This window comes from Amblyomma maculatum, chromosome 1 (assembly GCF_055883805.1).
Source record: "Amblyomma maculatum isolate TAMU_Amacu chromosome 1, ASM5588380v1, whole genome shotgun sequence".
Classification (NCBI taxonomy): domain Eukaryota; kingdom Metazoa; phylum Arthropoda; class Arachnida; order Ixodida; family Ixodidae; genus Amblyomma; species Amblyomma maculatum.
This window is the reverse complement of record NC_139344.1, coordinates 7,884,051-7,897,806: the sequence shown is the minus strand read 5'-3', so window position 1 is coordinate 7,897,806 and position 13,756 is coordinate 7,884,051. Positions and strand designations below refer to the sequence as shown.

The following is a 13,756-nucleotide window of genomic DNA, read 5'->3' as shown; positions in this document are numbered from 1 at the left end:
GCGAGCGCCTGCTGATAACATCGCCGCGTTGCACCGCCACAACAGCGCAATATTTTGAGACTGGCGTAGTGTGCACATGCTTCACGCACAGAGGGGGGGGGGGGGGGGGGGGGGTATTCTATCCTTGTTGCGCTCTGAGACAGAGAAAGGTATTTGAGCGAGTCGCTACTTGTGCTAGCAATAGAACCCCGATGCGGATCGATGGTTCTGCAAGATGGCACAGTGGTAGCACTTGAGGTATCTAAAACGCACCTCTGTTTCTTCCTCCAGTTTGACGCTGCATATCGGCATGATACCGAACCGCGCAAACGCAAGGCTTAATACAGAACCCAAGCGGCGGCTCACACATATAGCCCGCCGGTGGGTGGTTCGCGTGTGTACACTGCCCCGGTCTCTACTACAGGTGTTTAGCCTTTAAGTGGCGAACCGATGAAGTTCTCCACAATTCGACAAGTGCTCGTAGGGTTCTCTAGCCTTTGCTCACGGTAGCAGATGCGTGCAGCTATCACGTGCAAGGTAAGTGTCGCGGCCCTTGCAGCATATATACCCCGCTGCAAGATTCCTTGAGTGAGCACTGTATATTAATATATCTATGACGATGCTAGCTGAAGACGTGCGCACGACGTGTGACAAGACACACATGGCGCGTAGCTCAGTGTACCAGGAGTCGCGGGCATTCAGAAGTCATGGAAAAGTAGATTATTGCGCCGATGGAAAATTTGGTAGCGCACAATGCTATGATCTGAAAACGGTGCACAAAATATGTAACGCAGAAGCCACCTGCGAAAGCTCGCGCGTCACACGGATTCGACTCGTACCCGTGGTCTCGCTCCATGTGTATGTACAGCCTTTGTCAAAAGTGTAGAGCCCATGGGGTTTGCTTCTGAGCCACATCGTCCGGTTCGTAATGCATTCTCAGAGTTCCAACTTTATTGAAGGTAAGGAGAATTTTTGTCCCATCCTCTCCAATGTGAACGACTTCCGCGAATGCTAAAGAGACGCCACTAGACGGATTAGAAACAGACCCCTTGGGCTCTAAACTTTTCACAAAGAGTGTACATACAGTGGCGATGAAAAGAAATGCGAACATCGGAGCACGTAGTCGCGCGCTGTTCGAATTTCAGTCGTCATGCTTTTACCGGGCCAGCCAGCAAAACCACTCTAGAGTCGCCCATAATACAATCATGGAATGATTGGACTACTGTAGCATGCTTTTGTTACTACCCGTATAAAGGAGCGACCACAAGGAATACGAAGAGCTGAGCGCGTATAGGTGCTTGTCACGACTTATAGTCCGCGCTTCCCTCAAGCAGCGCGCTGCATGCCCTGCAAACGCCTTGCAGCGCCTTCTGTGTTTTGCAGGTGAATCTTGCGCGGAATTATAAACACATTGACCTTCAAGCCAGGTGGGTGTACGATCACTTTGTCCGAAAGCAATGGGCAGCTCTCTAATTTTAGTTTTCGTTGTCTGGTGTGGATAGCTCGAGCTTTGCACACGAGGGTAACGCACACTGTACGCAGTTGCCTTGTCACATGCCGTCACCCTTCTGTGGGGCCGCTGCAACAAGGTGGCCAACTGGTGCTAACTCTCGTGGCAGGCGTGTGCGACCAGAGGTTGGCGGCCGCGTCGTCACTGATCCGCTCCCCGGGCTACCCGCGCGGATACGGGCCCAACCTGCGCTGCCGCTACACGGTGCTGAGGCTGAACCGCAACGTGTGCCGCCTCCAGGTGCTCTTCAGGCGCTTCAACCTTGAGAACAGCTTCGGCTGCAGGAAAGACTACCTCGAGATGCCCGACAGAAGCAGGGTCTGCGGCCGCTACGCCGGCAGCCGTAAGTACGCTTCAAGGCACGCCCTTCGAGAGCGGCATGCGCTTCGTATTGCCACGACGTTCCACGCCGGGCCGACTATAACTCGCCAAGCGTGAAAGTGCGGCTTTCACGGACTACTGAGCAATAATGCCTGCTCGGTTGGTGCGATATACTGTTCGCTTCCATATTTTGCACTTGCTCGAGTGCCCGCGACCTCACATTGCAACTCGTTCGTAAGTGCCTTGGTGACAGGCTGTACGTTATACGCCTGGTTTCGCACTGTCTTTATATGCTGCGTGTAGCCAAGACGGACGCCACCTAGCACTCCTCCAGTGCATTACATTTTGTTCTGCTCAGCAGTCAAGCACGTGTGTATCAAGTGCGCTAACAGCGCTAACTTCCACCCTGTGATTTATATTTGCGACCTCTTCTTTTCGGGATCTCTGTAAAAGTGCACTACATACTTGTGCTAATGTATTTCGTCAGCTCGACATTCTCTGGCCGTGATGCAGCCAATGCGCTCCTGCGTTTTATGTAACCAAGCTGTGTCTGGTATCCATTAGCTTAACAGAAATAAGTTAGACATATTTACTTCTTGAAGTTTTGCATGCTTGTGTACTACTTTTTGTATCGGCATGGGGGCGTGGTAAGTCTGACTGATATCGGTGTGGGCGTGTTTCCGAAGGTACAAATTATTCGCCTTGTTGAACCTAGCAGCAGGACTAGCAAGTATTCTGTTTATTTATTTATTTATTTATTTATTTATTTATTTATTTATTTATTTATTTATTTATTTATTTATTTATTTATTTATTTATTTATTTATTTATTTATTTATTTATTTATTTATTTATTTATTTATTTATTTATTTATTTATTTATTTATTTATTTATTTATTTAGTTGCTGCGTGAATAGCGGTGGGAAGGCCAAACTTTAAAAGAAGGTACCAAAAAATGTACGCAGTCAAGAAACGAAGTTTTGAGCCCTTCTTTAGGGATCACCACGTTTTCCTTTGATTTAGGGGGGGAGCGGAAGGGGGGGGGGGGGGGCTTGAATAAATTTGGCTTTACTATATATACGCTGCACAACTATTATTTCTGGTTCAGTGCGGTAACATCTATTTAGGCATCATTAATACATGTAATACATGACAGCTGGGTCTTTAACTTATAACTAACAAGTATTGCCGCGAGAGGAAACGAAAAATCGACGAGCCCGTGCTAGAGGCCCCGAAAAAAACTTTTTTTTTTTTCGCTCTCATTCATGCTTGCTTGTTTCTAAAGCCTCGTTTGGCAATTGTACGGTTTTACTGGGGACATATTTATTTCGCATGAGTGCATAGCATGCAGTCTGAAAACTCTGTGCAGGAACGTACGACTTCAATCAAGACTCGGTAAACTTGTACTTCATCACCGACGGGTTCAGGGCGGATTCCGGCTTCGAAATCGAGGTTCGGCAGCTCCAGAACTCATGCCTCAACCCGGGGGTAGAACGTAAGTGCATATCAACGGAATGCCAGTGTGAGTTTTTGGAACTGTTCTCACGGGAACAGAAGTAGTGTATTCTTTGACGGCCAAATATCTGATACGTAGAATATGCGCAGATGTGACAGCGTTCACCTCACGCTTTTTACTATGTAATTACAAGTAAATTTAGCGCGCGTGTGCAAGTTCCATAACGCGCTCTTTCCACGTGTGCTCTTGGTGCGGAAGAACTTCACGCGAAGAATAAAAAAAATATTATTCTTCCTGGAGCATATATCGGCGCACGGACAAATTGCACGATGCTGTTCTCACGAATAATGGTGAAAAATAAAATACGAATTTCGAATCAGACATTGCGACGAAAAGACGCTTTGCTCACGTTTCCAGGAACATGCAGGCTAAATAGAACCTTGCCTCATGTCCCAAAATGAATGAGCCGAAGAGAAAAAGCCTTGACAGTCGTTTACTGCTTTAGGTAAATCCAGTTGAAACCCGTTTTAACGAAGTTGAAGGGAACCGTGAATTATTTCGTTAAATCGGGAATTTCGTTGAATCGAGTTAAGCATTTCTCGCTTCTATAATTTTTTACATTTGATTATAAGGTGCGGCGGCACCCAAAAAGCTACCGCAGCATCATACTTGCGAAGCCTTAATGCTTCCAAAATGAAATACATCCAGCAAAAATGACCGGCGCCGTTAGAGTACAAGAAACAAAAATTTTTACTCATTCAGAAGAGCCCGAGAAGACTACAAATTTATTTTCCAGCAATCAAGTCGGTGATTTTTGCCTGTGCGCGCTTTGTGAGCAATGACCGCACCGATTTCTCGTAGGTCTGAAGTGCTACGTATAGCACTGTAAGCCTAACAAGCTGAGCTTGAGAGAAGCATGCACCTCAAAGAGGCGGGGAAATATCCGCAGAATCGCAATGGCGAACAAACAGCAACCGAACAGCAACACCGCCCCTTGGAATGCGACACGAGACGTTTTTACCGCTGTTACCATCTGATGAATTCAACTGAACACTAGAACTCTTGTTTTGAGTCGCAATGTAATTAATAAAGAGGAGGGAAGAAGGTGCCCCGCGCTGTTATCGTGGGCTCGTAATCAATATATTTTGGGGGTGCTCTCTACAAAATAGACCAAAAATAACCCCATTCCACCATCGTTATTCGAAAAAAAGGTTCGTTAAATCGGGACAGATCACAGAATTGATTTCGTTATTTCGAGTTAGTCAAAGCATTGGATCCTACGGGCATCTGAGGGGAATTACAATATATTCCTTAAATCGGGTCTCGTTAAACTGAGTTTTAATTGTATTGCAATATATCTGCAATTTGTATCAGTGCCAAGGTTGTGGAACAGGGTAAAGATGAATGAATGAATGAATGAATGAATGAATGAATGAATGAATGAATGAATGAATGAATGAATGAATGAATGAATGAACGAATGAATGGCTCTCGGCCACTGTTTAAGGAATTAGGGAATTAGGAGAGATGAAGATGTAGGTTCTACTCGGTTCTTCACATCCTTCAGAGCAGGGCGTCGATAACCGACATCAGATAGATTATACATCACATCTTCGCCGGGTGGTCTTTCACATAATCTGGTAGCTTACGACTTTACGTTTGAGCTAGCGTGTGATATAAGAAATTAGTGATTTAATGAGCCGCAAAGTGTTGGGATGGAGCGCATTTGGCAAGCACTCGCAGATTATGACTAGCAGCTTACCGGTATCACTCAAGAGGAAAGTATACAACAGTTGCATCTTGCCTATACTCACCTATGGGGCTGAAACGTGGAGGCTAACCAAGAGAGTTCTACTTAAGTTGAGGACAACCCAGAGGGATATGGAACGAAAAATGGTAGGGGTAACCTTAAGAGATAGGAAGCGTGCAGAGCGGGTCAGAGAAATAACTCAAGTTACCGACATTCTAGTGGAAATTAAGAAGAAATGGGCATGGGCAGGACATGTAGTGCGAAGAGAGGATAACCGATGGTCGCTTAGGGTAACAAACTGGATTCCAAGGGAAGGAAAGCGTAGCAGGGGGCGGCAGAGCGTTAGGTGGGTGGATGAGGTTAAGAAGTTCGCGGGGGTCAAGTGGATGCATCTAGCACAGAACCGGGTTAAGTGGAGAAATATGGGAGAGGCCTTCGCTCTGCAGTGGGTATAGTCAGGCGGCGGCGGCGCCGCCGCCGCCGCCGCCGCCGCCGCCGCCGCCGCCGCCGCCGCCGCCGCCGCCGCCGCCGCCGCCGCCGCCGCCGCCGCCGCCGCCGCCGCCGCCGCCGCCGCCGCTGCCGCCGCCGCCGCCGCCGCCGCCGCCGCCGCCGCTGCCGCTGCCGCTGCCGCTGCCGCTGCTGCTGCTGCTGCTGCTGATGATGATGATGATGATGATGATGATGATGATGATGATGATGAAAGTGTATGTACGTCCACGAACGAGGGTCCGTAAAGTGAGCCGCAGATGGGACTATTAACGTGGTCACATCATGCCCTTGAAGGCGGAGCTTAAGGAATGTGCACACAATCCATGGTGAAATACGTTCGCGGTCTCATGTGCACAGAAGAACAGCTTTGTTTACAGCTCCTCTTAAGCACTTACAGAACTGTGGCTTGCAATTTTGTTTGGCCTTGTTGGTTGCTTTATTGCTTCAAACTTCGTGTACACGGTGCGGGCGGGCGCCTGAGCTAATGCAGCGATGCCTTAGAGGCCTCCAGCGCTCACTTCATGGCTATAGCTTGAACCAAATGCTCTTTCAGGGAGGGTGCGCCAGATTAGCCCGGCTGAGTTGCTTCAAGGTGAATGCCTGATACCAGGGCGATCGTGACGCCCAAACAGTTGTCACGCCCATTACACGCAAAATCGCGGCCTCTTTCCGCAATAAGCAAACGAACAAAAAAACAAACCGGACAAGGACCAGACAACACTCATGTTCACGTCCAATGCTTCTCAACTCTCCCTACGATTTCTTGACTACATTCCGGTCATTAAACTAAACGCCAAAAAGAGCCACCTGACTTCCCAATATTATATATTAAAGCAATTTAGGTTCAACAAGAGGTTGCCGTGCCGCTCGCTATGATGCGCCGTCACTGGTGGTTGAGTTTTGTTGCACACCCCGCAGTCGTAACGCACAGCATGCACCTTCTTTGTTTTGGAGTCGCCAGGAAACCCGCGTCTCTGCCTTGTGGCAGAGGCATCAACTAATGTTTTCTTTTGTAATAGCTCAGCGGCAACTCTGGTGAGCTCGTACGGCAGCGACGGGCCAGGACCGCTCCCGTGCACCAGCGGGGTCTCTTCTTTTTTTTTTTTTTCATAGGAAATAGCACCAGCACCAAATCCATTGAAATGCCCCATCTGCAGTCAAGGAGCGTCTAGTAATTGAGCGGTACATATGGCGTAAACAGGTCAGAAGTAAGTGACTGTCGTGGGGCCACGAGGCTTGCAGCGATGATGACAACGAATGGTGGCAATGTCCTGCCGACATATCAACCCCGTGTGATGGGGCTTTTGCGTGTCATGTGACTCATGTCACGACTACTACTCCACTGAGTGGCTGCATCACACCAGCGTCACAACATAGAAGGTTTAAAACACACTGCGTAAAATCAGGGCTCCGGATCGACTGTTTGGCATCCTGGGTGTTGTTTAAACGTGCACGAGAAGCTGGGTAAGAGATCTTTTCTTTTTTTTTGTATTTCGCCCGACTGCCAAAACGCCTGTCGTCTTCAGCAGCGTTTACGACGCTTACCGCGTGATGTTTGAGTCTGCATCTTGGCCACTGTGCGCGAGAGGTGCAGCGTTGACGAAGGCGTTTGTCGTGAGACAATTGCCTTGTGGCCTCGCGAAGGGCAGTGGCCAATTCGAATGCGCACGCCGGCTGACTGAGGCATCAGCGTGGCGGCGCACGCAGCTTCAGCGACTCCGGGGTCGACGCCGAGTGCGCCGGGCAGCTGCGACCGGACCGTGTCACGGGACGTGGAGATCGTGCGATCGCCGTCGTTTCCGGGAGACTACCCTGCCGGGTCGCGCTGCGTGTACCGGCTTCGGCGGTCGCGGCCCAGCGTGTGCCAGCTGCGGCTCGACCTGGTCGACTTCGACGTCGAGGACGCCCCGGACTGCGCCGCCGACGTCCTGCTCATCGAGAGCACTGGCGAGCGCCTCTGCGGCTTCCGGTCATCAACCTCCCGAGGCAAGTCCTCGCAAGTGAATCCACAAAACGGTTTGAATAGCAGCTCTGGCGTGAGAACAGCACTTTAAGGGAGAGCTAGAAGTGAAGCCCGAACGCGTTGTCGACTGGCTTGCAGGGAACGAGCCCATAAAGGTGCGAATAAGTGCCACAGAGTAATGGAGGCGTGCGGTCCACGATCCAGAACTGCAATTTTATCTGGCCTTGTGCATGAGTTAACCACCTTCACATGCATCCATAGGCCTGTCTTGGAGGCGGTTAAGCTTAAAAAGTACATCCGGTAGGGCATGCCTTTCCTAGCGAACAGGTGCAGGTACTTGTACTTATCTTGCGATAAACATCTATCGTGAAATATTTGCATATTTACTTTTGACCAGGATATGAATATTTCTTTTTTTTTTTTGGCACGAACGCGAACTGCCACACTGATATAGTTTACAATATTACAAACGAAATAAAAATAAATGTCGCTGTTGAAAACAAGACGCACGAAGGGAAGACATGAAGAACTAGCGCACAGTAATCAGAAAGGTATCGCGGTAATTATTTTTTCGGCGCAACCTCGTATCCGTGCGACTCTTGCAGTGCTGTACTTCCCGCGAGAAGCGGACGAGTTGCGACTGGTGTTCACGTCCGACCTCACCACCGCCAGGAAGGGCTTCGAGATCAAGGTGACCCAGAGCGACATCGGCTGCACGAGGGCGCCACTCGGTGAGGCGACAATACACACGACGCTCTAAAACGTTGCATGCTATGAAATGAGATTTTTTTTGTACACTCCGGTGGCTTCTTCCATATATGTAAGCCATTTCACGCCACATAACTCCTTTTTCGTCCCCCTGTATTGCTATCTGCTCGAAGGAACAGTTTACGCATTCCATGGTCGTGGCGTCGAGCTCGGCGCAATTTTATAACGGTTTTACTTCAGAGGCATGTTCCGTTCTACGAGTAGTCGAGCGATCGTATCAATCAACGTTATCGAAAGTCGACAGAAAAATAGATTTAAAATGCTGAAACTATTATAATATAGGGTGTATCCCGATTATACTTTTGCGGCAGTTTGAAGCGCCCGCTGAGAGTGAACAGTACAATGGTGTGCACAACTGTATTTAATGCATTGATGAATGAAAGAAGCCTTTATTTAAATCAAATGATGGCTCTGGGCCGCTGTTTGGGTAATTAAAGAATTAGGAGGGATGGGAGTTTCTTGCCATGCTGTCGATCTGCGTGTTGTAAGTCGACCTCTCCTACACTACTTGAAGCAGGCCGCTCTCACTGCGATAGGCGGCAATGGCATGTTGTATTGCGGTGCTTGATAGTATCTGATGTGCTAAGGTCGGCACGTCGTCATGTGGAATATGCGTAATTTTGTTTCTTCCTCGTGAAAACGATGCGCATTGCTATATAAGATGTTCTAGGTCTGCTGTACACTGTTCCTGACAGTGACTGCATATATGTTGTGCTTGAGTGCTTCGTGTCTGCCGAGAAATCCCTTTTTAAGTATGTGTGGTGTGTAAGCTGCGTTTGCTATTACTTTGTTTGCAAATATCTCTTGTGGTCGAGTGAGCCCTTTCGTATTGCCAAACACTGGCGTTGGTGTCGCTTTATATAACCTAAGCCTGCCGTCATGTTTTATTTTGGTGCGTACGTAGTGCATCATCGCTCTGCCAGGGGAGAATGCATTGATAAATCGACGAAAAATCCCTGGTAGAACCCAGCCAGCCCTGACAAATAACGAAGGCTGAACTAAGAGCAGCAGCACGAGAATAAAATTCTTTGCAGATTTTTAAAGAATGTTTTAACCCAGTAAGTGCATTTTATATAAATTAAACAGGATAACTTGAAAACTAGGCGGAGCACAAGCATGCATGAATGAATAAGATATCCCCACGGTCAAATCAGTTGTTCTACGAATATGTACAGCCTTATGAATAATAACTGCCGTGCATGGATTCACTATTGTCTCAGGCTGCAGGTAGTTTTGAACCATGCACTGTCCCATGTTCTACCAATATGTACAGCCTTATGATTAATAACTGCCGTGCATGGATTCACTACTGTCTCAGGCTGCATGGAGTTTTGAACTTACACAGTTCCATCGTATACTTTTCGAGCTTAGAAACAAGGCCCCTTCTTCTTTTTTCCTGTAGCTCTACGCGGAAAGCCGATCCCCGGGGAAAGTTGTCATAGTACTGGTCCAACCAGACATCGGCGCAGAGACTAAACGAATTTTTATGTGAAGGATAACCAAGCACGTCAACTTTTATTACATCAGGTGTGACAAAAATGCTTCAAATTGCAGTTTTTAAATGAGCCTGATTTTCACTCGAACAGACGCTTCCGCCTCTAGCAGCCTCGTATCCCGCACCTGCTGAGCCTGCTGCGGCAGCTGCCACGATTCACTGCACGATAATGACGGACACCCGCGAATTAGCATGAAATAACAGTTACCACTGCTGTGTGCGCGCGAAAGGATATCGACTCGCATGAATGTGATGAACGACTTTAAGTGAATACTTTGCTGGGTGCTTTTCAACGCGCTTCATACAGAAGTTTGTTCCATGAAGGGAAGAATGAGCCAGGGCACTTTTCCAGTGGAGTAGCCAGAAATATTTTCCGGAGGGTCCGAATGATCGAGGGATGCAGCGCTCTGAATATTTGAGTGGGTGTTCCAACAACGAACCCCCCTCCTGGCTACGCATCTGCATGTTTTGTCGCCAAATTGTTATGTCTTAGTCGACGGGAGAGCGTTTGCGACCACATGCTGACGAACACGCAGACGACCGCCGCAGGAAAAGCAACACAACCGCCAATGCGCGCATGCAGGGCCGGCCGTGAAGGGTCCGAGCGGTGGCTCGTCGTCTCCAGCTCAGCCTTCGACCTGCGGCCGACTGCACTACAACGGGGGCGTGCTGGAGAGCCCGCGGCACCCGTTCGCGTACCCTGCCAACCTGGACTGTCGCTACTGGATCCACCGGGCCAGCCCAAGCGTGTGCCGAGCGCAGCTCACCTTCGGCCGCTTCGACGTGGGCGTCCAACGTAGTGGCCGCTGCCCGTCCGACTACCTCGAAATCCAGGGGACCCGCTACTGCGGTCGCCGCGACGGACAGACCAGTGAGCTGGGCGAGGAAAAGTGGGGGAGGAGGGGGCTCTGGCAGATGAGTAGTAGAGTGGGTGCAGCGAGAATAGTATACCGAGGAGTATCCTCGCTTTATGAAAACATTGCAAGTCTACTGAGGCATTTCAACAAGGCGTCCTTGGATAGCGAGTCATGCGAGCTCTACTTTTTTTTTTTTATGCAGCTCATTAGGTTAAGCACATTTATTAGCGCGAAGAGCGAAGAAGCTGTGCACAGGATTGAAAAGAAAAAGCATGAGACCTGTGGTTCTTATTTTTAGTAACATTAAAGGCATCACACGGTTACATCTCGGCTTTACCGTATCAGCTCATTTTTGCTCATCCGTCGACTCAGGTATACATGAGCAAAGGGAAGACTATACTTACGCTCCGTACCCTGCGCCCCATTCTTCACGCAAGCGCAGTTGTGCGAACGCCGAACGTCGTGAAATGAGTCAACGTCCCTCGTGAAGGTACCGTCTTTGCCAAAAATAACTAGGCTCCATGTTTTGCTTCTCGCTTCTATTCTAAAGCCGACATGGATTCCCAGAGGATCAGAACTTGTTGAGAAGTGAAGGCAGGAGATCGCCTTCACTGCACACATTTACAGGTTCAGAAGTGGTACGAGTGCTCTGCCACCCTACTGAGAAGCGGAACACGCAGCCTGGTTATTTTTGGCAAAAGACGGTACCTCCTTGATACATGGGCATCACTGGAAGCACGTCTCACCAATGCAGATCTAAGCTTAGCCAGAAACCACAAAGGTGTCCATTATACAAGCCAAGTGGAGGCCTCGAAAGATACGTGAGCCTAGTACCTGCCGTATAAGGCAAACGAAGCGAGAACGTACCGAGCTGCCCGTTGTGTGAATACAGCAGGCTAATCAAGGTGCGAATTATTCTGCAAGCTCTTTATCTTGTGTATCGTTCGGGTGTGCTTTTTCATCGCATTGCCGACTCACCCCGGTTTCTCTGTACGCTTACTTTTGTCACACTAGGGTAATGCATTGCTAGAAAGTCATGGGGAATCATCTGTGACACGCTTAAAGTAGTTACAACACTCTTAATGTTTGCTTCACGAATGTTAGAAAATGAAGTGAGAAAAAAAAATATTTCAGGATACATTTCCACGCGACGCAGAGCATTGCTTTACAAGCGGTGTGAAACCCGCCTCAGGTGGGATGCAGCTGTTCCGTGTGGCGTTTCTTCGATTTCCCAAATCGGAAATGAAATGAGTCTTACCTGTTGATCTGTGCAGTAGCCAGCAATTGGCAGTGAAACACCACGCGGAATCGACACCGAGGAGGAGTTTCACGCCGATGTTCCCACCGTCTTGCTTCTGTATAGTTACGAGTACTGGGTTGTAAATGTCGAGACGGATATCTCGGAACGCGGGCGTGCTACGAGAATTCCACCAAATTGAATGGCATAAGAAGACGAACGATAAGTTTTCAATATAAACATGTGTGCCAAATGCGGCATTAAAAACTTCTTTGACTTTATTTACTCTACTGGGAGGTTTACAGCTGAAGTTAACCTCTCATTTTGTACTCGCCTTGCTGCATACAGCCTGTGAAAATGTGTGTATTGCGCATCGCTTAAAGGAATATAAAAATGAAATGAGCAGTTCGACGCTGTCGGACATGGATATCGAAAGTTAGTCGAGGACTTACGCTGGTGGCATCGCCTGTTGCTTTGCACGTTGGCAAAAAGAAAAAAGCTCATTTAGAAATGCTGTCACGACAGGTGGTCTTGACTAATTTAGCAGTGCTGTCACGATCCGTTGATTTTCATGTTGGCGTATGTGTATAGCATATTTACCTAGGTTAAATGAATTAGCAGCGCAGATTAAACTAGATGAAGACGACGACAGCGCGGGAAAATAGTGTGTTGCAGTTCTACACGAGTACCCCAGGTGGTCTAAATTTCCTCGGCCCTTCATTACGGTGTCCCTCGTATAGCCCGAGTAGTTTTGGGACGTTAAACCCTATAAGCCGAACCCAGCCGAACCAAACTTTTCATGCAGCGTGTGTATAATGCATATGTGCACTCTCCGGTGCAGTTATCGTGGACTTTCCCCGTGGCCGCAACACAATCGAGCTGAAGCTGCACTCGGACGACGTGTACGAGCGCTCGGGGTTCCGCATCGACGTCAAGCAGATCTCCAGCGGTTGCCTGGCGACACCCTTACCCGGCGAAGGTGACGGTTTCCAAAGTGGAAGCGTTTAGAAGGCATCCCTTCTGCGTTTGCGGGATACCTTAGTGAAGCTTTTCACCCTCTTGATTCTCTTTACTGTGCCATTATTTATATTTATTCTCTGCCAAAAGGTTGAAAGAAAAAAAATGTTAAGGTGCTTTTCTTCATTCGTGCTCATATTCATATATCTAATGCGTGTTCACCCGTGTTCATACCCATGTATGGCACTGAACGAAAGTTTATGAGGCGAGGGTTCGAGAAAGAAATGATCGTCCCGGCGAAAAGGCAACCCAAATAACTGTAAAGACAGAAAGCATGTCATGACATGTATACTTAATCTGCTGAAATAAATATATGACCGAAGTTGGGTAGCGAGGAACGCAGTCATATTTGGTTTTCTAACAAGGGAGCAACTGCTCATTCACATCCACCCAAGTGAAACCATGCAGCTACTGAGGAAAACTATACAGTGTTCACAGAAACTTAGTAGCTCAAGAAAAATTCATTATGGTCTGGTCATCGAACCCGGGACCACTATCTGTCCGGGACAGCCTCTCTACCAACTGATCTGACCAGAAATGTCAGCAGTTCAGAAGGTGTACGTAGAGAAAGTGTTGTTATAATGCGGATGTTGATGAGCAATTACTTCCTTAATAAAAATCTACTCCGCCTTGGCTAATTCCCTTATAATCATGTACCAATTCTTCTTCCGCGCAAACTTATCCTGACAGCCCATGACCGCATGCCCACGTGACTCATTACAACTCTTTTCCCGTTTGTATGCAGATCGCAATGTTTGTTTGTTTTTTGCGTAGAAGGAAAACGTTTTCTGAGTTTGGATAAATGCACGAGGGGCAGGCCTGTTTAGTATGAGGTTCTATTTCAGTACCGTGGGCGCGAAAGCGCGCAAATAATGTCGACTGCTCTCTGGACGGTGATCCGCGTTCAAAACGG

General features: G+C 48.2%; 1 protein-coding gene across 1 annotated transcript in view; it reads left to right on the top strand.

Moving 5' to 3' along the window:
• Positions 1-13,756, top strand: part of LOC146201588 (dorsal-ventral patterning tolloid-like protein 1) — a 39,876-nt gene that overhangs the window by 22,025 nt on the left and 4,095 nt on the right. Inside the window, exons 6-11 of the mRNA XM_084583168.1 lie at positions 1,599-1,832; positions 3,181-3,306; positions 7,214-7,492; positions 8,075-8,200; positions 10,316-10,603; positions 12,668-12,805. Coding sequence (XP_084439294.1) covers positions 1,599-1,832; positions 3,181-3,306; positions 7,214-7,492; positions 8,075-8,200; positions 10,316-10,603; positions 12,668-12,805 — 1,191 coding nt within the window. The remainder of the gene's footprint in view (positions 1-1,598; positions 1,833-3,180; positions 3,307-7,213; positions 7,493-8,074; positions 8,201-10,315; positions 10,604-12,667; positions 12,806-13,756) is intronic.